Genomic DNA, 22,687 nt, shown 5'->3' with positions numbered 1-22,687 from the left:
TGTGCCTTGGCCAAAAAGACTGACAATTGAGTGGCAGAAAGGCGATTTAATAACTCATTCTTTTCTGCAACACGGGGCTTAGATTTTTTTTCCATACAAACTGAAGATAGCAAAGAAAAGAATCAAGTACCATCCTGTACCACTTGCTAAGCATATTCCAATTGATTCGGAGTAACATCAGTGTGACAAAGGTATCTGAAAGAAGGCGGCAGACATTTAAAAAAAATTAAAATAAAATTCTCTAGTAAGCCTGAATGACTGAAGCCAAATGAATAAACAATGTCAAGACACATACCTTGCAGTCATCAGAAAGATTGACAATTCATTTAGATTTCAAAACAAACACAATTTGATGAAATTTCCAAGCACAACAGAATGGCATTTACCATTCACATTTATTGTTTAAAGAAATCACATGTTTTCTTTGATGTACAAGTGACTGTTGCTTTCCACTCATTAAGTGCTTTCACTTTGACATAACTTGAATCTTGACAGAATTTACTGCACTGACAATTCTCAAAACAGAGTACTATATATAGATTTTAGGTTATCACAGAGTAATAAACCCCTTCACTTCCTTACATAAAAGGACTTCATAAATTTAACCATCATAGGTCTCTCACTTTGTCTCCCACCATACTGCCATCAGCGGAGCCCAGTCCTGATTTGGTTAGAGAAATAGTGGGAGGAATGTGTGTGATGTTGGGAGAATCCTTTATTGAATCCTCCAACCACCACGTCCATGGCCTATGTAATGGCTGGAGACAGTGAGGGGAGGTGGTAGACATGGGTGTGACATTATCACTGGGGCAACTGAAGCAATGTGCCCTGTCCGGAGGGCAGGTAAGTGACATTGCGGGAGCGTGACAGCTGAAAGGCGATGTCTTCAGCGGCTTCCAGCTTACGGAGCTCTACCAGACCATCACCAGCCTCCATCAGAGAGTTGGCAATGAGTAAAGCAGCCTGAGAATCTCCCTCTGCTGAAATGATGGCTGCCTGCTTCTGTTGCTCTGCCTAAAATGATAAAATAAAAACGATAAAGCTGTATGCACAGTTTTAGAATGCGCTCATAGTACAGGGATTACATGCAATGTTAGAAGTACCTTTTCTACAACGAAACGGGCTCTCTCTGCCTCTTGCTGGGCCACCTGTTTCATCTCAACAGCCTCTGTGAATTCCTTGCCAAAGGTCAAGTGTGTCTGAAAGAACACAATACAGCAGGTTACTGCAGTTAAACACACAACCCAAGGATAGTATAAAACAATGCTGCATAATTTTCCATCAACTTCATACCAGTGAAACATCATCCAAGATTAGGCCGAAGGTGGAGGCTCTTTCTGTGAGGTCCTCACTGACCTGCCTGGACACAAGCTCTCTCTGAGTGATGAGCTCACTAGCATCAAACCTAGCCTGAGAGAGAGAAACATTAAGCGCTTTTTGACTCTGTTCATTATACATTCAGCCAATTTGTTTGGCCTTTAATGGATTGTTACTCACCACTACAGCCTTTAAGACCTCTGTGGTGATAGATGGCAGCACCCTCTCATCATAATCCTCACCAATACTGGTAAAGATGCGTGGCAGCTGGTTTGTCACCGGCCGGAAGAGGATACGCAACGTGATGTTAACGTTCTGCAGATCTGTAGGGTGAATGGTTCAGACCTTAATCACACTGTATACATTGGCCTACACATTAAAACAAGTGTTTGTGTTCATGGACTAAAATTTTCTGTGTAAAATACAAACAAACAAGTTCCTCCTTTGGGAATGTTTACACAGTTATCAAATCAAATGAGAGTTGTGGGTTCAAACATTCCTATTTTTCCACATTTTTAAATCAAACCTGTGACAGTTTAAATAACACAAAAGCAGCATTGCAATGAATCATGTTACAGTAACCTCTGACACATTATAAGGGCAATAATATAGCTATCAGAATAGTGGGGGGGGGGCAACTGAATCAAATAAATAAAAGGTAGAACATGGCAGGAAGTTTAGTCTCCAGATTTAAATTCCCTCAGCTGTTTTGGGATGCACTGAGGCCAAAACTACAAAGGACATTCAACACAATTGAATGTTTTCTTTGTATTAGCTAGTTCAACAAAACCTACAATTCCAGGAAAAACCAATAATGCAGCGGCTGTGAACTTATATCATGGCAGACTTTCTTCATCAGGCTGTGTGTGTGCGCAACACTAGAAGGGGGGAGTGCATCATTTCACTTTTCTTCTGTACAAAATGTACCTAGTTTAGTCAAGAGCAATGTTCGCTCTAAGCTGAGTACGTGAGCAATCGCGCACTGCTAACATGGTCTCCCCACACAGAAAATCTGCGCTGTGCACAAAAAAAAAAAAAAAAAAAAAATCCAGCCTGAATTGGAATGAAAGTAAATACATGTATTTATTTTATTTCGCTGATTTTCTGTGCGCGTAGACTGTGTCAGCAGTGCACGATTGCTCACGGGCTCAGCTTAGAGGGAACAGTGGTCAAGAGGCGTATGTGACATTAAGCTATAAATGCTTTTTAATGCTACAGCTAAGAACTAGAATGATTGTAGTCATGAATTCACCAAATAAATAAATAAACTTAACATTGCCATTTAATTCTGTACATTCAGAAAGTCCATTTAGGCCATTTAAGCAAATCAAGGCCAAGTAGAAAACACTTAAGTTCTTGACCAAATCAAATGAAAGAGACTTTGCCATAAATCAGGACAAAGTATAAAAAAAACCCATTTATAAAGCCCTATAAGCACATACCTTGTGAAAACACAGTCACCAACTTAACCAAACAAGTGTGCAACAAACAACTGATGATAGATTTAAAAAGTAGGTCAACCCCAAGTGTGACGTCGAATAATAGATCTCAAAACCATCATGATCTCAAAACTTAAATAACCATGGTTTGTGAGAATGCAAACAATACTGACAGGTGGTCAAAGTATTCATCACTTTGTAATGCCCTTTAGAGACTTTTGAATTCTTAATGGAAAGCCCCCACGGCTATTCTTATTTTACCATATGAATATTTTTTTTTCTTTCTTTCTGTTGGTGGTTCTTCTTTCTTTCTTCTTTTTTTTTTTTTTTTTACTGCATTTACATTAGAATGCAACACAACACACACAACTGTAACAATGGGTTTTCTTTGTTCATATTACTAAGACACAGCTCAAGAGGTTTGTGTATGAACATATTTGCTCAGTTAAGACTCTTTATTGCTCTTACAAAATATAACTTCAGCTAGAACAAACTGATGATAATGTCCTTTAGAACATTTTAGATCTCAGTGCAGAGTTGCCATGGCATTCTAGCCAGTTAAAAATTGAGCCATCAGACAGAACTTGCTAACCCATTAATTCCACTTCACAGCATTCTGGGTTGAAATCAAAACAACTTGTAAGAGCAAAGCACGCAGTTCTAGGGAAAAATCTGGCTACACTGCCACTGTAGAAGGAATGGCAAGATTCATCTGAAGAGTGTCTCAAATTTAGAATATGGCACTCCATGATTTTTTAATTTATTATTATTTTTTAATTCTAAATGTTTTTGTTACTGTTGTACACTTTATTTCAGCATACACCGAGTTATATAAATTTCAGTAACAACTGGAAAATTTAAGTGTTCAAAAACATCTGACATACCCTCTACATGTCTTTTAATGTTAGAAAAACTAAACATTTAAGAGTGGCTAATTCAAGTCTTCACCACACCACAAAGCTAAGCCTTCTTAGTTTGACAAACACTTAATTTGCAGAAACTAAAGTTCCTTGGAGTGCTTGCATACCTTTGCTGCCTGTGATAACAGGCACATTGCGTGGACGGGAGCGGCAATCAAAGATGACAGGTTTCTGAACCCAGGGGATGAGGAAGTGGGTTCCCTCACCAACAACAACATCTTGAACACCTCGAAACCTGTCAAAGATCACAGCCCGGTGACCTGCATCAACTGCAACGAGGAGGACAGAGAATCACATATAGAAAAAATAGTTTAACATGAAAAATTTATTTTTTAATTTTATTTTTATTAAGAGATAAGATAGAACTTTATTAATCCCTCGGGTGGATTCCTCTGGGAAATTCAGTTTCCAAATAGCACAGCACCAACAGAAGTTACAGAACGTGAGCAGAATACCATATATACACATATATAAATACAGAGACATATATAAATAAAGAGTATACAAAAGGGATAAATAGAATAAATAGGAATAAATTCAAGGTCAGTTTTTCTCGTTTATGATCTGGAATGCTGATGAATTCATCAGCTTAACCAAACAAAGGCAACTAATATAGGTGCTACACAGAGTAGACCAAAGGCATCCTAAATTAGCAAAAGAGGTTAAGTGTAACCCTAAGTGTAATACCAAAATCTCACTTCAGAATAACACATGTTCGTAAAACTAAAACAACTGCTTTTCTCATCTGCATGCAACACTATCAGGTAGCTAGCTATTCATTAGCTTTTGCTGCCTTCCCAAACCTCTTGAATTCTTTCGGAAATGTGGTTTATACAAAATATATATTTTTACCAAATTAATCATTTTTATGCTTGATGACTGAGCATGTTTTCCTATACATGTAAAATTCCATTAGACCATGGATCTTTCTAGGACTCACCGTTGAAAAGGGCTGAGTTCACGACACCTCCACCGATGGCGAGGGCAAGCCCCAACTTCCCAATGGACTCAAATAACTTGGCCATGACAGCAACCTGGTGACAATGAAAACACTTTGAATGTCTTTCTACACATCTCCACCTCTACACCTACGCAATGCACCATAATCCTGTGACGGACCTTGGAAATCCAGGCTAAATCCCCTCTTTCAAATAACAGTTGGCTTTGGCCTTGAGCTGGACTGACACCAAGGCTGTGGTTGTTAGCTAATTTGGCTAACTAGCTAGCATTAGCTTATCTACTAACTGAACTGAGACATCTTGCAAGCACATATAACTAAACAGAGCACCGCAGCTTAGATTTAAGGCCGATGCAATACTACAGATAAGACAATAAGATACGTAAAACGATTAAAAAGCGTGCGACAGGTAAATCCAAGTTGCACGCCGGGTGACTGCACGCATGTTATCCCACGCTGATGCAAAGTGGTCGCTCGTGTTCGTTTAATCTTGTAACACTACCTGTCTTGTAAATAGCACATAAAACGTCTCTCCGTTTCACTTCCAATGGCTAATACAATGACATTTCGATAAAAAGTTAAGTAATTTTACTGTCACACACATAACATATGTCATAACTTACCTCACTTTGCTCGGATGTCTGTGACCTCCACCGGACACGACGTACAGCACATGAAATATCTGCTACACAGCGCCTGCGCACTGGATGAAGCAACAAAGCATCTGATTGGACGTAACAAAACAGTCTTCTTCTTCTATGACTTAGTCAGTATTCAAACTAATTACTGCCACCTACTGACTGCGGCTCGCCTAAATATAATTAAAATACATTATTATCATCCGCTCTTGGTTTATACTGATTAAAATGTAGAAAACAGAACACATATTGCTACATAGCATCAGTATACTGGTTACTAAGACTCAGACTCAAGACTGTATTTTACATTCCTTAGACAATAACGTTTTGGCTCTTGTTGTAACTAGAGGATGTCAGGGAGGTCAGACTATTATTATTATTATTATTATTATTAGTAGTAGTAGTAGTAGTAGTAGTAGTAGGAATACTAGTATAAGAGTAGGGTGTAACTGGAAAAGAGAGGTAAGAGGTATGCTCCAGAGCGTCAAATGTGTCAAATGTAAGGCCCGGGGGCCTTACTCCAATCTGCCCCCTTAGACTGATTTGGCAAACTTGAAGGAGGACATAAATTTTGGACTTTTACCTGCATTTTCACAAATCTTACAGTTCTTTCTACTGATAAAGACCATGTCATTTTCATACTACATTAATGTAATTAAGTATTAGATTTGCAAAGAAATGACAGTTCTTGTTTCAGTTTTTTTACAATGAGTCAACAGCAAAATAAAAAAAACTACTTTTTCTATGAATTAACAAGAACTTTCAGTTTTATAATTACTTGAAAATCTGGACAGTGGGCTACCAGAACCTTTCCTGTATTTTTATACATTAATTTATTTATTTATTTTCACAAATTAAGCCCAAAAAATCGTGCTGACAGATTGAGATGGCAGATGAACCACCGTAGCCACCCCTAAAAAAGGCAGATGAAAGAAGAAACAAATAAACAAACAAACAAATACTACTACTACTACTAATATTAATCATAATAATAACCACGTATAAAGGAACAGTTTGGGAATTTGTATGATACAGATAATAGACCCGCAAACTTCTGCACGCACCGACTCACATGACACTTTGTCGCCCCCTAGCGCGGGGAAGAAAAATCGCACAACCGGTAGTTTCACTTTTCTTCCATTGCTCGTAAAGAGTGACGATCTTTGAAAGAAAGCAAGAAACGGTCGTGGAAGCGTTTTAAGGTCAGTGATGATTGCAAATCTGAAAGATATCCAAAGAATGCGACACACCGTAACTGCCTCGGGCGCAAATAGAAGATCTGTCGATATGCGCTAAGAAGATTGGCAGTCGAGATGTTTTTGATTTTCTCTACTTCCTTGACAGTCGTCTGGCTGCAGTGTGGCTTTTCTTAACGCTCGCAGATGTGTTTTCACATCGTGTAGACACGAGCACACAAAAGCGCTTCTTTTTCGCAAGTTGAATTAATTTTTTTATTAATTTGATCAGATTTATTTTACAATTAGCACAGGTGTTGGCAACTTTGAATCCAGTAACATCTGCCGTGTATTACAAGCAACATCTGGTTTAAAAAGGCATTTTAGAGCAGCTTATTATTTGTCAGTTAGTTACAGACTAGTCGTGGGAAGCAGGAAGAAGGGGAGTAAGGGGCGTTAACCTCACTGGTACAATTTTACACACGAAATTTACACTCCTGTTGATATTGGACAAACATGTACGCAATACACGAAGTCTACGCGTTTTCTAGTCTTTCGTTTCCACATAGCAGTCTGGATATCTCAGTAGTTTTGACATTACAATGATATATTTTTTTGGTGTTAGCCTGCTGTTGCTTCAAATAACCAGCTGCAAAGTGTCTAGACATTTTTTCCCTACAATTTAATGAAAAATATTCTCTGTTGATGGAAACTGAGGATAGTTTTCTGTGTTGATGTACTTTCCTGGTAACCCCCAACAGAGGGAGTTGGACTATCAAATATGTTTCAATTCCTATTCACAGTTGTGGGGTCTTTCACTGAGAGATGTCATGTTCTAAATTTTAGCCATCATCATTTTGATTTTCATGTTCACCATTAATGCAAAATGAAAACATTTTAGTGTTTAGCCTTGCATTCAGCTTCGAGAGTTTTCCTTCTCACAGCAACAGTGATTGTGTTTCTTCCAGCAGATGGCAGAACCAGGCAGGACTGTGAAGGTGTGTGGACTGCCCACAGACATCGAGGATAACACACTGAAAGACAAGCTATTGATTTACTTCCTTAGAAAAAGAAATGGAGGAGGGGAAGTAGACTCTGTCACCTTCCTCAAGGCAACGCCTCTGGCTGCTCTCATCACCTTCGAGGACAGCGGAGGTCAGTAGGTTCAGTGTATGTTCACGTCTCCTCATCTGCTGTGTAGATCAGAGTGATTACTGTCTGAATAACTAAATGTTCTGTGTCAGCGGTCTTTCATTGCAAAAATACTGTTCATTAATCAGAATCAGAATACTTTATTAATCCCGAAGGAAAATAGGGCGGATTAGTTACATATTATACTGACTGTATTAACACTAAACAACTGTAAACCAACCAAAGATGGCATTCATTTACAAAAGTAATACACTGTACTACACTGTCTGCTGCCACCAGTGATTTACACTAAACTGGAATGTTGGCATTGAAGTCAATGGAGTGGCCAGTTGTAGAAACACTTAGTCAGGATGCTTCACAGACTGTGATTGATTTCTCTCTGATGACCCCTCTCGCACAGTGGCACAGAGAGTTATTCACCACAGGCTACACGTTCTGGATGTGGATGGGAAGAAGTATAAGCTCACGGTAACTGAGCATTGTGAAGATTTCGCTCCAGATCAGGTAGATTTAGCTGCTGCTCTGCACAATTTCAACAGATACAGTGTAAAATTATTAGTAATTAATTTGTTTTTCTCTTTTCTTTTTCTCATCATCATAGGTCGTCTTAAGCTTATCAGCAACAATTGACTACAGCAAGCTTCCAGGGGGAATCATGGCATTGACAAGCCTTCTTCAGAGCCACCACGATGTCCAGATCAACTATACTGCTACTGAGAAATGCTCTACAATATTTGGCTCTTACTCCACAGTGCAGGCAGCTTTGGCACAACTACTGGGTCATCCTGGAGGCTCAAACTCAGCAGAAAACTCAAAAGACTTGAGTCAGCCTACTTCCAGTGGTTTCCGGTCTGTTCAAAAAGCACAGAAGCATTATACACAGGAGTCAGAAGATCAGAGCAGAAAAGCCAACAAGCAAAGAGACAACAAAGAAAAAAATCACATTGACAGGCCAACTGCCAACTACAGTTTAAGTTCAGAAAGAGACCTGACACCTGGTGGTTATACCTGGGAGGACACTGGTCAGGCAGATGGAGCTGCTTTGCAGCATTCTACAACCTCTGCGGATGATTTCTCACTAATTATGGATGGAGACATGTTTCAGTACCTACAGAAACACTGCCGGAAGGAATACCAGCATATCCTGAAGCAGTATGGGGTTGAAGTGGTGGATGTAACAAGTCAGGGTTTGACCACTCTGTTTCTGCATGTTACAGCAGCAGTTGGGGAGGATGGTCTAGAGGAGGAGCGCTTGAAGATAGCCAGAAAGGCTATAAGTCAGCTTCATGAGGACATTGAGGCCAAAATCCGTCGATCCCAGCTGCCCAAAGCTATCCTGCACCCCAGTGGAGGCCTGCAAAGGGCAATTGAGAACTTAAGTGTCAGACTTCCCAAACTTATTCTGAATGAAGATGAAAAAAATATTTATATTATTGGAAGCAGTAGTGATGTGTCAGAGGCCAAGCAGTTTCTTCTCCTGGACAATGTTAACCAGCGAGATAAAAAGGAAGATGTAGCTAGTCTCCTGAGATTTCCCTCATATGGTTCAAGTTTATACCCTCAGACTGATGAGGAGAGATTCACTCTCCCCACACCCTCCACTGTAGCATCGGGGGATGATAAGCTAGATGAGATGCTGAAGTCAGAGGAAGATGAACGAAGAGCTGAAGGAGCCAGAAGGTATAAACTAGCTGCCCGGTTTAAGGATTCTGGGCTAGCTGCGTTAAGCAGTCGACCAGCTGACTTCACTTTACGAACAAACTCATCTCCCAGCAGACAAACATGCCAAGGGCCAATGTTAGGGTATGATGTACTCTCAGAAACAGCAGGGACTTCTGGTGAGGCAGTTTCCAGAGCAGTACCCCAAAACACAGGAGGAGACATTTTGTTCAAGACTGGATCTAGTTTGGCATCTTCCTCGCTTCAAAATAGAACCTCTTTGAATCCAGATTTAACAGATGCTCGACCTAAGAATTCATCATCCCCTTTTAGTGGTACACAGTCCAGTTTGTCAGGAAGTCCTGCACCTCAGTCTGCTGGATCCAGATCCACCTTGAAGCGAGCCAGTAGTTTCTCAGGAACGCCTCAGCAGAAGGCTCAAGTTATGAGTCAGAAGAGTCAAGAAGATAGCAGCAAGTCCACAGTCAGAGCCAGGGGCAGGTCTTCTAGCTTCAGTACCCAAACAGGAAGGGACAAGCAGGAAGTCTATACTGCAGATCTTACAGTATCCAGGATAATGTGGAAACATATAAAAGAATCATACAGCTACCGAGTGGAAGATCTAGCTTCTGATGTCCAGTTAAAAGAGAGCAGCTTAGGTAGTCATGAGCTGACTGTTACCATAAGAGGAGCAAACTCATCCAAAGTGACTTCATGTCATCTAGGTTTGCAGAAGCTGGTTGACTCAGTTAGTTCAGACTTCTCTGTGCAGGAGGTGTCCTTGTCTGAACTGGGTATCACTGACAAAGCAGATGAAACCTTACAAGCTTGTTGTTCTGAAGTGCGGAGCCGCTTTAAGAAGGTTACTATCGAGATATTAGCCAAGAGCTTATATCTTCTTGGTCCACGGCAGTTGTGTTCCCAGGTAGGTGCTACCCTGCGGGAAGTATTTTCTGGAGACTCGGCTCAAATACCTGACAAATACCAATATTCCCCAACTTCTTTTCAAATGAATGAAGATAAAAGCACTAGCTTGCACTTTAACAGTAACTCTCAGGTGATTAGAGAGAGCCAACCAGGCAATGCTGATGGTACAAGTAGGAGTCGGGAATGGAGGACAACCTACAGAAGTGACTTTGGTGGGAGGGAGATTGTGAGTGGATCTATTGGTCTGGCAAGGCAAGATTATGTCATTAAGGAGAAAGTCAAGCCTATAGATCCAATGGAGATGGATGGACAGAAGGCTAAGTCATTTGTCAGTCAGTCTACACCAGGAAATGATAGTGTGAGGGGTCTGAATGGTGTCGGATCAACATTAACCCGCACTGAGAAAGGGACCACCTTACCTGCTACGCAGATAGGCAGTGTAGGTCAAGAAGAAGCAGAGATCCAGAACACCCCAGGGGAAGCCAAACCAGGCCAGGAAAGGCTGGGGAACATCTGTGTTTGTGGAGAAACTGGGATATCTGTGCAGAGAACAAAATGTGGAACTACTTTTTGCTCAAAGTGCTTGGACACGGTACATGTCCGCTGCAGAGTTTGTCATGAGACGGAGCAGAAACCTCGGGGCATCCTGGGCAAAATTGTAAAATCTAAACTAAACATCACTTTGCCAGGTTACAACAAGTTCTGTACTATCAAGATCACTTACAGCATTCCTGATGGTATCCAAGCGGTGAGTGGCTTAAAAACATTTCTCGCTGATATTTTGTTGTGCTTTATCTGAATGAGAAATTACACTGGCGCACCTTCTAAGCTTTCATTTCAGAGACTACAAATGAGACAGAATAAGAAAGGCTGCTCAGTTAGGACCTTTTCTTAAATCCGTTATAAATAGTTCAATTCTGTACAGAGCCCTTGTTACACATCAGGTGTGTGCAGACATATTAAAGCTCTGAGTTATGATTTCTCTAATTTTAAGCATTAGTTTGTCTTTTACCTGTGTTTTAGTTGACTCCTACAGGGTGTCAAGAAAGAATTAGCTAAACTTCAGAGGCATATTCTGATTCACATTGTTGCTATGAGTTCATATATGTGTGTTTCTTGATCGGCTGAGATCTGCAGATATCAGCCAGTATTCATTATTTTGTTGTTAAAATAAAATAGGCTGCAGTTACAATTCTGACCTTCTCCTGCAAAATAGCATGCAGCTATAGGCTGCCTTTCAGCTTATACACTGCAATACCGAGACCTTGTTCATGACTGCGCTCTTTGTGTTGCGTTTTATCAGGATGGGCATCCATCTCCTGGAAAACCATTTAAGGGAGGGCTATTTGAAGCCTACTTTCCAGACTGTCAGCCGACAAAGAAGCTGCTGCCCAGGCTGGAGAAAGCCTTCAGGCAGGGACTCACCTTCACAGTGACAGGCAAAGGGACAGATGCAAGGGTGACCTGGGACGGCATCCCACACAAGACCAGCTTACAGGGAGGCAAATCAGGGTGAGTGAGGCCAGCGAGGATGTCTGAGAGAGCTGCAGAATTAAAGGTCATAGTCAGTCCATGGACCTGACCTGAACAATGTTCTCTTTGTCTCTCTCAGGAATGGGTACCCAGATTCCACTTACTTGACGCGCTTGTCTGAGGTCTTGACCTCCCTTGGAATTGAGGAATCAACAGAAAAGCCCCATGATTAAAACATGTAAAAAATGTATTTCTTCCTTGTTTTATATATAAAAATAGCAGTATATTGGCGATCTTTGTGTTTACAGCACTGTTTTGCGGTTTTGATTAGTTGACAATCACACTTTGTTATAGTGAGATGTTGATATCTGACCATCCTTTAATTGTAGTCTCTTTTAAATAATGGAGTCATTGAAGACTGAATTTTAATTTTGTAACGTCCTTTACCAATTTTCTTTTAACAAGTTGTTCAAGAGTGAAGGGCCTATAGTATTTCACATGACAATTTTTTTAAAATACCGTTTCAGGTTATTTTGCAGAACAAATGAATATTAAAGTCTTCAATATGCACAGTACTGTATAGACCAAATAATTTGCACCGCACTGTGTGATTGTAGTCATCATTTAGTTTAGGAACAACAGACAGTAATTTGTAAAATATTCTGAATTTAATAAATTAATTGTCAAAAATCTGTCTTTGCTTCTGGGCACAGAAATAAAAAAAGCACATTTCCTGTCTTTTTTTATTATGCTTTTTTTTATTAGTCCTGGAAAACATGTAAGGCATATGGTAACATTACACACTGAAGCGTTACAAGCTCTAAAGGCCATGTGGAGAACATGGCACCACGCAGTAAACCCAGAGTCAAGCACAGAAGCAGCATCAATTCAAAGGGTTTAAAAAACAAAGTTGAGACGAGAAAGTGTGTTTGCAACCATTTAAAAACAAAGAAGGGGAAAAAAAAAAAAGAAAGGACAGAGTTTCTGTCCTTTCTTGTCCAAAACAAGACAAGAAAGGACAGAGTATAGGAAATATAGAAATCAACCTGTTGGGTATGCCTTGTAGAAAGTTACCAGCGGTCACTGACAGGTGTGTAGTAGGATGGATGTGAAGTGGGTTTCTGAAGCATTCCCAGAGATAGGTTAAGATGTCTTGTAAATGTACCAGCTTGCCATGGAGGTTCCCATGCTGAAGGGTCTCAGGTGACGCAGGGGGGCAGCAGGCTGGCATTCTCCTCTCTCACACACACCACACAACTACATGACTACTAAACTAATGTGAAAGACACAGAACGGTACATACACACATGCCTTATTTTGTTGTTGTTGTTGTTGTTGACTAAACATGCATTCTAGTACTGTACATGACACGCCCAGCCAGGTTGTACTTCCTTAGCATCTCTGCAATGCAGCTGCATTGCAATATCTCAAAAACGACTGCTAAGGATAATAGCTGCAGGCAGATGTGATCGTTTGAGTTCGTAGTGTAGCGAACACAGTGGCTCTGAATGTGGAACTAAGCCACTTTCATCCTCCCTTTTTTGACTTAGAACACTAAAGCTTACATAAAATGTGAGTACTGTGAAGGAAAATCGGTGTGACAGTTTGTGCAGTTAACTCAGTGAAACAATGATGTGTGTGTTAGTAAATTGAGATTTAAGTGGGTTCCTACATAGGGAAAACTGCTGTTTGGAATGACCTGAGAAACCATATAGAAGAAATAAATCACCACAAAGCAAACGGTGGGTGGCTGTGAGGGACTACAGCTTCAAGCCAAGACGGATAGAAAAGTAGCTGCTGGAAATACAACACTCACTGTACTCACTTTCTTTAGATCTAAAACTATGAGTGACAGTATAATCAAATATAAAATGTTCAAAAAAACAAAACACTTTAATTTTTTTGTAAAACTTTGAAATACTTTTTTTTGTTCCTCCCTTGCATCTCTGAGTTGTTAAGTACTCTTGCATAAGTGTCTGGAATGACTGGGAAACCATTTCAAGATGAGATTACAATTCAGCTTCACCACGGTGGAAAAGCTCTCAGGCTGCAGGCCACAGTAGGAAGGGGAGGGTTTTACTTTAACCGACGGATCCACTTGAACCCGAATTCAAGACGCGAAACACCCACCCCGCTGATTGAGTTCATGTCAAAGGCATCTCAGTTCAAAAGTACCCCGGGGAAAATGTTGAAAGAAAAAAGAAAAGAAAAGGGATTTTAATCTGTTTTCCACATGCAGATGAATGCATGCAATTTCAAATTCCAGATGTCAAAGTAATGCTCTATTTTCTTTGAATGTGTATGCAGAAGGAAGAGGCTGATATGGAGAGGAGTTTTTGGCTGGCTGCTGGACTGCAACTGTTGCACCGGCCAAGAGGTTTTGCAGATGCAGCACAGGAAAAGAGGAATGACTCTTAATAATCCTTGAGTGAACTGAGATCAACTGCAAAGCGGAAATGTTGTGTCTGGGGCAGGCCAGAACTGAGCTATGATTAGCCAATAAGCAGAGGCTGTGCTCAGCTGTGTTACAGTACTGGCTTCCCTGCACAGCTGTGTAAAAAACATCTGGTCCCTCACTTGTTATACAAACCATTTTGGAAACAAACTGAAAGAAAAGAAATCCATAGAGAGGAATAGCACAGAGCTTTGGAGCTGGGGGAAATTTGCAGATTTACGACCGTCTTTTGGTGCGGTGGAGTTTTGAGTCTTAAATCCACCATGTTTTGTTCCTCTTCACTGTAATACTGATGTTATAGCTGTAAACCAACAGAGGGAATCATCCTATTGGGGCTGATATGATGTGAGACCTGGTAAAACACAGCGAAAAGCATTTACTAAATACATCTCAGATTGAGGTAAGGAGAGAGGCACAATGCAGGCCTATGCTTCAGCAAGACTACAACCAATCACCAAATACAGATTGTGTTAAACCTTTTATAAACTGCAGCAAAATTCTGTCAGCACCTGTGAGCATTTTGGGATATAAATCTGACACAATGTGACAACTTGTGTGAATTTTTTTTTTTCCTCTTTTCTTCAAGGTTGACGGAAATGCATCCAACAACAGAATTTTCTTCATATTTTTTTTTATGCACTGTTAATATTCAAAGCATGGACAGAGGAATATACATACAATTTGGCACACATGGTTTAAACCAACAGAAAGACTTCATCACATTTAAAGAGGAGTGCAGGTTGGCAAGTCCCCACATAAGAGTATGAGCTTTGAACTTTAAACCCTTGGATAACAAAAAACAAACAAACGAACAAAAATATAAAGGTAAATCAAAATAACATAGTAAGTAAAACATCTTTTTTTTTTTTTCTCATTTCAAAACTGAAGCGTTTGTTTCTCACATGGCACTCGGAACAGAAGCACCGTCCACAGGTTCACAAAGGGAGCCCAGCAGATTAGAACAGAACACTAACCAGAGGCTGACAGGACACAATCACTCCCCACACCAGCGTGCCGGTCGCACTCCAGCCCACGTCGCTCGGACCTGCTCCACGTTTTACTTCCCACAGTCAAGGATGGATGAATGCTTTGATTTTAGCTGCCACCCAGGAGAAGTTGGCAAGCTGAAAATGAGGGGACTTTTGCATGAGTTTGTGTGTTTCTGTGTGTGTGTGTGTGCCACCTGTGCTTTCAGTGAGCTTTAGCAGATACAGTGGGAGCGCATGATGGGAAATGGGCTGCAAACCTGGAGCAAAATCAAAGTCTGTGCTGGACTGGAGTGAGACCGCCATGCTTGCAAGTGCATTAAGATCAGCGAGCAGAGTGCAAAATACTAATACCAACTGTCCTCATAATACAGGCCTCTTATCAGACAGGAGGGAGAGATAGAGTAAGATGTGTTGGTTGGTTGGTTTCAGAGCTACATCGTACTGTAGCAGAGTAGTGTAAGGAGGGAACGTCTGGTAGGAGTTGGGGGGGGGGGGGGGGGGGGTGCTTTTAAAACCTGACAAATGACCTGAGGACACACGCACATCTTCACACATAATGGCACACCACACACAGCACATGAGGGAGGCCACTCATGCTAACACAACAACTTTTTTTCGGAAACATTTTTTTGTTTTTTTTTGTTTTTTACAAAGTCACTAGTCACCATCTGAGTCTTGACACAGAGGCCAGACTCACAGACAGGCAGTGAGGCGGGCAGGTGGATAAATAGTCAAGGTTTAAAGTAGATTGACTCAGACGCGAAGGATTTGGTGCAATGAAATATGAAGGACTGGCCTTGAAGGGATAATTCACTCTCCAAAAAAATGAAAAGAAACAAATGTCTTTTCTCTGACCCGTAGTGCCACTTTTCTATTTAGATGGTCTCAGTGCCCAGTTTTCAAGAGACCGGCTGTAAAGGTGTCTAACTTCTCTTGAACACAGTGAAACTATATGGCACTTGCCTCAGGTGCTCAAATGAAATGCATCTGAACAGCTCAGCAGCAGTATCTTTTTCCAGGAATCATGGCCCAGTTATGCAAACAAATCCACAAAACTTGAGAACAGCTTCATTGAGGAACTTTTTCTCCTTTTACCCAACTACGCCTACCGACTAAAAGAAGAGTGCAGCTGGCTGTGCAAAGTAGGAAGCTATTAATCTAACCACTTGGTTGTGAGCATGAGCTTCTTGTCATGGGCAGATTCACTCTTCCTTTTGCACAGTGTCATGTGTAGTTTGAGGAAAATAGTTTGACCACCTTAAAGCAAGTGCTGTCCAATTTCATCATATTCAAGAGGAGGCAGACATCGCTCTCTCTATATAGAGTCTTAAAGGCCTAAGCCTTCAGCTCCTCATTCTCAATACATTTTACACCTGTTGAAGTACGTGTCGACAGCACCAACTGTTGGCAAATGTAGACTAAGAAAGCAGAAAGGAGAGACTCTGGGAGAGGGGGAGAAACAAACCACAGTGCCATCTCTGACGAGCCTGACGCCTGTTGCTATGCCGACCATAGAGAGGGAAGTGGCAAGAGGAGGGAGAGAGAGTGGAGTAGTGCAAGTGTGAGAGAGAGAGAGAGAGAGAGAGAGAGAGAGAGAGAGAGAGAGAGAGAGAGAGAGAGAGAGAGAGAGAGAGAGACAAAGTATGTACGCCAGCTTGAAGTGAATTCTCCTCTCTCATCCTCTCTCAGGTCAGAATGATCGACAGGCGAGTGGTCGCTGTGAAAGGAGCCATGGAATTCCTCAAGGAGGAGTGAGGAGGAAGAAAGCCTTATCCAGAGTGAACTAAAAACTAAACTGGTATTCACCTTCTTAACTTGCTCATTTCAGACGATTCGCTATCTCAACATGACAGTGCTTCATTCATCACACTATGTTTGTGTTTGTACTTGTTTAAACAGAAACAAATTCTCCCTTAATTGGCACTGTGCACTTCTTGCCAACAGTTGGTCAGCTAGAAAAATCTGTAACTAAGGAGAAGGAAGCTGAGCAATGATTTCTGCCTCTCTATTCAACGTTGGACTGAAAGGCTCATTATGAGGCAAATTCATATTCAGGCTAGTGCAAAACTGCAGATTCTATATTAGCTTCACTTAATTTGGTGGGAACGAATGCACTGTTAAGAGGTTTCGCCTTGCTTTATATGAACACCGATACAAGCTTCAAGCCAAGTCCACATAAATGACAACCAGGGTTAGGTCTTGCAGTATTAACACTATTGTCTGAGCCATAAAACATCATGATAAAAGCCATGATGCAAATATCTCCAGAGGAGGTGCACCAGCCAATCACAGGCATCTCTGACTCATCCTTGGTGACATAACTAAGCGTTGGACACTGAGAGCAACGTGTGGGTGGGTGTGGTTCTCTCATTTTACTGCCCGTCTTTGTGCCTGTCTGTGGGTCCGGCCTGAAGGTGGGTGGGCAGGGGCGGTGGTGTGGGAGGTGTGTGTGTGGAGTGGGGGCAGGGTGGGGACTCAGCACAGTGAGGGGATGGGGAAGCAGAGGTGGCAGGTGGAAGTCAGAGCAGAACAATTTAGCACAGTGGGAGTTGAGGTGCAGAGGGGCACGGGGTCGAGGGTGGGGCCGGTGTGAGAGTGGGGATCATTGTTGTCAGGGAAACAGTAATTTGCCCCAGGCCTGGACCGTACCCACAATCCTCCATGGTCCTTCTGTCTCTGCCATTATCGTTATGTTTTTTTTTTTGTTTTTTGTTTTTTGGCCGTTTCCACTCAATGTCAGAGAGGAAGATAGGTTCAGAGCTTCGATGTGATCAGAATCTTTAAGACATAAATGCAAGAAAAGGAAGGGAGGGGGAGGTGGGTGGAGCCAGGTCTGAGTAATCGCTGTCATTGTGGACCCAAAAGGTGATGGAGAGGGGATGTGAAAGACTGACAATGCTGTGATCATTTTCTAATCCATCCTTCTAACCCATTCCCATTCTTACTTCCCCCCCAACCCCACCCCATCCATCTAAATTGCCAAATCCATCCCCACAATCCCACACCACACCCGAGATCCCAAGACACAAACTCCCTGCTGGTCTGCTTGACTATCCATCCATTCAACCCTCTCACTTCTCCTCCTTCTTGGGTTCTTCCTTCTTCTCCTCTTCCTTCTTCTCCTCCTTCTTGGGCTCCTCCTTCTTCTTGTCATCCTTCTTGTCATCCTTCTTGTCATCCTTCTTCTCCTCCTTCTTGGCATCGTCCTTCTTCTTGTCATCCTTCTTCTTATCCTCTTTCTTCTTATCCTCTTTCTTATCCTCCTTCTTGGTCTCCTCCTTCTTCTCTTCCTCGGGCATCGGCTCTGTAGTGAGGATCACTTTGCCAATGTTGTTCCTTTCCTGCATCTTTCTCATGGCATCACCCACCTGGAGGAGAGAGGGAGAAGCTGATTATTTAAGGCGAGATGAAAGAGCAAATAGCGAAAAGGAGCAAAGGGAAGCTTTTAAACAGTTCTCTTTGAGACAGAAGAAGCTAGTATCATCCCTCCAAAAACATTTCCACAGCAATATGTGTTTCTTTACATTATCTGCCTCCAATTTCCCTTCTTGACACCACAGCCTGGAAACAAATATTGCAAGCTTGCTCTTCAAATATGACTTTAATATGCAGTATATGAGAAATTATATTTGTTTAGATGAGACTTTAATAATCTTTGAGGGGAAATTAGATTGTTGCAGCAGTACACAGCAAATAAGAAGTGGTAACAGGATAACGGAGCAAATGGAGGGAATAATGAACACTTCAAACATGCATTATTTAATATTAGTGTGTCTTAAATATAAAAATAGTGAATGTTTTAATGATGGGCCAACTAAAATCAAAATCACTTTTTGCTTCATTTTATCAAATTCACCCATTCTATCAAATAACAGACATCCCCCCACAATATTAAGATGTTTTAATCACTACGCATTAGGAAGGAAGTAACAGATTTCCTCAAGAAGACGGAGTGTTGATTACATGGAAGTAAGTAGTTTGTGTTTAAAGCAAAAGAGGGAATACTTTGCTGAAATGCAAACTTGAAGCCACTGGCTTTCAACTGATGACAACTTAGGTATTGCTTTTTAAAATGTAATCTACATTTATAAACATTCATCAGCTTCATAATAGCTGATGGTTCTACTACAGCTCAGCTTGGAAATATTGTGCAAGGAAACTTTCCACTAAAAATACATTTTGCAGTAAAACTTTCAAAGTATTGTGTAATTCAGATTGCTGAAGCGTTAAGCCTAAACTTAAGAACTGATTTTCTTTCCTAAGACCAAGGATTGAGGATTTTATGCTCCATCACTTCAAGTAAAATTTCTTTTAAGAAGAGATTTCTTTGCTGGCTAGAATGAACAGGATTATAGTGACCAAAATATGTGGTACTGTAGAATTTGGCATGTCATTCTTATTGAAAGGTTGGCCTGGAAAAATGTTACACCGTCCTATTGAGGTGCTTATTGGGTTAAAATGATTAGAAAAAAGAAGAAATATGAAGTGGCAAATCTGATATTTATGAGATTTTCTTTCCAAAAACTAAATATTTCACGTTGGGGACAGATGAGATTACAACCCTCAGGCTCCCCTTTCCATATTGATGGATGGGTGATGTTGGTCCTACTGCTCCTTCATCATAATGATGAGTGGAGAATCCCAGCCAGACTGGCCCCACCCTCCTCTTGACCACTGGGCTCTGTCCACTGTCTTTTCCCGTCTCCATCACATCTCCCTCCCTCCTTCCTCAAATCTCGCTATTTGCGCGAGGCAGGCAGACCACCTAACGACCAATGCCACGGCAACAGGGCCATCTCCTAGCAACGTAAAGCCTGGCTGAAACGTGGCCCTGACGACTTAGACACATGGGAAAGGGAGAGGAGGAGGCGGAGGGAGCAACTGGTATCCCACAAATGAAGAACAGGCAATGAAAGAAAGGGAGGGGTGAGTCCAGGAATTATAAGAATCATCTTCGATGTGAATGAAAGTCACAGACTGCCTCCTTTTAACGACTCCACCGACTTCTAGGCTTCACTCTCTAAGATCTGCCAACCTCTCTCACTCCCAGGCATCTTGATAAGGGTGTGCTATTTGTGGCTACTTACATGACCATTATCTTCTTGGAAATCGGTGCAGATGTAGATAATGAATCCTGAGGAACTACAGGAAAGGAAGGAACAGTCTAATTTACAAAAAACATGGTCCTAGCATGTTCATTGATTACTGGAGGAAAAACAAAGAGTGACAGTGGGGGGGATGGGATGTGATGAATGGGGTCAAGATGTGGCATTTCAACCGAGGTCATAAAAATCGATCAACTCTCTGTCATGGTCTGCTGTGTCATTAGTTTTTCCATGTCTCTTTTTTTCAGTTAACTCCTCTTATTTGTAAGTTTCTGTTGTGTATGTGTCCATTTTATTTCGTGCCTTTATTATTTTTTCCAATATTTTTATGGTCTGATTTGCCTTTTTCCCCTCGCCTGTTGATTGCCATCCTGCTCTACTTTATGTACTTTTAGACCTGTTTTACTTAGTCTTTGTGACTTTTCCCTCCCCATTTCTGTCGGCGACTCCCCTTCTTTTCTCCTCCTGTTTGGAAATTTTTATCCAATAAGATAAAAGTTTTTTCAGTTCAGTTATTTATTTTTTGCTGCAAAATGAGACTGAAGCAAACCAACAGTGTCACTAAAACCTGTCATAAATGTTGCCATGTGGTCAAGTTGTTGTTATTAACAGTGATAAATTATCATAAAAATCCCCTAATTTTTCTTCTCCAGAAATAAATTGACATTTGAACTCAGCAACCTGTTCTATATGAGTTTAACCTGGTTACAACCTGGCAGCCATTTGAGTCGAGTTCTCTCAAGTTGTGCGTTCGCATTTATAAATTATTTAAGCAAATATATGAAACCTTTGACAACCACAGAGTGATTGCAGTCAGTCCAAGTCTGACAGCAACTGTTTGCAGAAAGGTTGCCTCCTATCAAGTGACCTATGTAATCACGATCACTGGCCGTAACACCTCCAAGCTCTGGACAATTTTAACTTGTATGACTGAGCCATTAGTTTGCTGAGCCGATTAAATGTAAATTTGCTCGGGTTGCATGATCACGGGATGGTGGCGCATGAGGTGAGCCCTCTTGTTCATCGTTTTCCCAGAGTATTTTTATTTATCTAATAAAATAAATGGATTCCCTGTATCGCCACGTAATTGCCACATAAAATATCAGGATACTAAGCTGTATCGATTTCTTTGCCCCAAACCTTAACTTTAATGGTCTTCTCCCTCCATCTGTAAATTAATTAACTTAATTATATACTCTGCAATGCATCTTCTGCCTTGGTGCCTGCGTTTGAAAAGTACACTAAAACATAACCCTATTAACCCACAGCTTTTACTTCTACTAGCAGAAGTGTGACTGGCTACGGTTACATCTTCTGACTGAAGATTTCAGGTCAGCTGTTTACATGGAATGTGATTTAATATGGTCTGAGTTTTACATGCATGGATGCACAAACACTAAACTGGGACAGTGTAACATGCATAAGAGGAATAAACAGAGTCATTTTCACTCAAACTGCAGCCCTGAATTTTTACAGGCATTACCCAGGAAAGAACATTGGAGAGTTGGATTGCTCCCTGGTCCTGTGATATTTCACTGTGCCATTGTAAGATGACATAGCCAAAAGTAGAGTGAATGTACAGCAAATGAGTGGTTGTCAAGTTTCCTACAGGCGTATTACCAGAAGCGAGAAGGCATTCAAAGCAGACCATAACCTGCTTCATGCCAAGTACGAGTAATGATCCAACTGGTTTCTCCTAGCATTAAGTTCTTGTGAAAGTTCTTATCCCTTTGATGGGTGTTGGAGCAGCTCTCTGATCTGAAGCAGTTTCCATTATTATCTTCTTTAAAATCAAACTCCACGTAGGGCCAATTCAGCTCAAACCACCATTTTTACAAAATCGTAAAAAGTGTTTACAACCTTTGTTTAGAAAAAAAAAAAAGGAATCATTTATGTGCTATAATTTCTTTTTAAATTCTGATCAGTTTATGAAAAGGTCCCACCCTATGCAACCATTTTAAATTTCAGTCAGTTTCAGCCGTTTCATATTTCTTTGTATGGAGCTTTTAAACCTTTCAGAATCATTAGGCTTCATGTAAATCTAACCCATGTTTGCAGACTTTGTCCAAAAACTTGCTCCAAGCCAGACAGAGATTATACCTTCTCTTCTGTGTATTTCCACTCTCCTTCCAAGTCTCTTTCTCATACATCAGGGCCCCTCCCTAAGACAGAGGCACACGCTGACTAAAGGATGTCACCATAGCAACAAGAGAGAAAGAGCAAAAAAGATACACTGTGAGGAGGGAGAAGGAGAGAATACAGCGAGACAGAGAGAGACAGAGAGGGAGTCAATAACCTAAAGACAGAGAAAAAGAATCTGATAGAAAGAGCAGACAGATGGAGAGGCAGAGAAAGAGCGTCAGATGGCGGAGAAAGGCAGCGGGTGTTTCTCTCCGGTCCCAGTCACACAGCCAAAATACTGACCAGCTCTGACTTTGACAACAGAAGATATCAGCCTCTGACTCTCTCTCTCTCTCCGT

General features: G+C 41.1%; 3 protein-coding genes across 4 annotated transcripts in view; 1 reads left to right on the top strand and 2 right to left on the bottom strand.

Annotated features, from left to right (window-relative positions):
• Nucleotides 1-31: 31 nt before the first annotated feature.
• On the bottom strand, nt 32-5,337 carry phb1 (prohibitin 1). Its single transcript, XM_086289847.1, has 7 exons — nt 5,258-5,337; nt 4,617-4,710; nt 3,784-3,945; nt 1,498-1,640; nt 1,294-1,410; nt 1,104-1,199; nt 32-1,014 (listed from the first exon to the last, which is right to left on the bottom strand). The coding sequence occupies exons 2-7, from the start codon at nt 4,699-4,701 to the stop codon at nt 802-804; spliced, it is 816 nt and encodes a 271-aa protein (XP_086145973.1). The 5' UTR covers nt 4,702-4,710; nt 5,258-5,337; the 3' UTR covers nt 32-801.
• A 1,002-nt stretch (nt 5,338-6,339) lies between these two features.
• LOC147332976 (uncharacterized) lies at nt 6,340-12,391 on the top strand. Of its 2 annotated transcripts, none has more exons than XM_086289841.1 (6): nt 6,340-6,474; nt 7,416-7,602; nt 8,000-8,103; nt 8,201-10,933; nt 11,489-11,697; nt 11,798-12,391. In XM_086289841.1, exons 2-6 carry the CDS (start codon nt 7,419-7,421, stop codon nt 11,889-11,891), a joined length of 3,324 nt encoding a protein of 1,107 aa, XP_086145967.1. In that variant the 5' UTR covers nt 6,340-6,474; nt 7,416-7,418; the 3' UTR covers nt 11,892-12,391. The 2 variants fall into 2 exon arrangements, with proteins under 2 accessions (XP_086145967.1, XP_086145966.1); XM_086289840.1 differs by having other exon boundaries at nt 6,376-6,474; nt 7,419-7,602.
• Nucleotides 12,392-14,578: 2,187 nt separating this feature from the next.
• vat1 (vesicle amine transport 1) overlaps nt 14,579-22,687 on the bottom strand; it is a 30,427-nt gene continuing 22,318 nt past the window's right edge. The window contains exon 6 of the mRNA XM_086289844.1: nt 14,579-18,470. Coding sequence (XP_086145970.1) covers nt 18,174-18,470 — 297 coding nt within the window. The 3' untranslated portion in view covers nt 14,579-18,173. The remainder of the gene's footprint in view (nt 18,471-22,687) is intronic.

The sequence above is a fragment of the Aulonocara sp. 'chitande type north' Nkhata Bay genome, linkage group LG4 (assembly GCF_057382095.1).
Source record: "Aulonocara sp. 'chitande type north' Nkhata Bay isolate Kocher_YH1m ecotype deep benthic linkage group LG4, A_spYH_male_GT1.1, whole genome shotgun sequence".
Classification (NCBI taxonomy): domain Eukaryota; kingdom Metazoa; phylum Chordata; class Actinopteri; order Cichliformes; family Cichlidae; genus Aulonocara; species Aulonocara sp. 'chitande type north' Nkhata Bay.
This window is presented reverse-complemented; position numbering and strand designations above follow the sequence as displayed.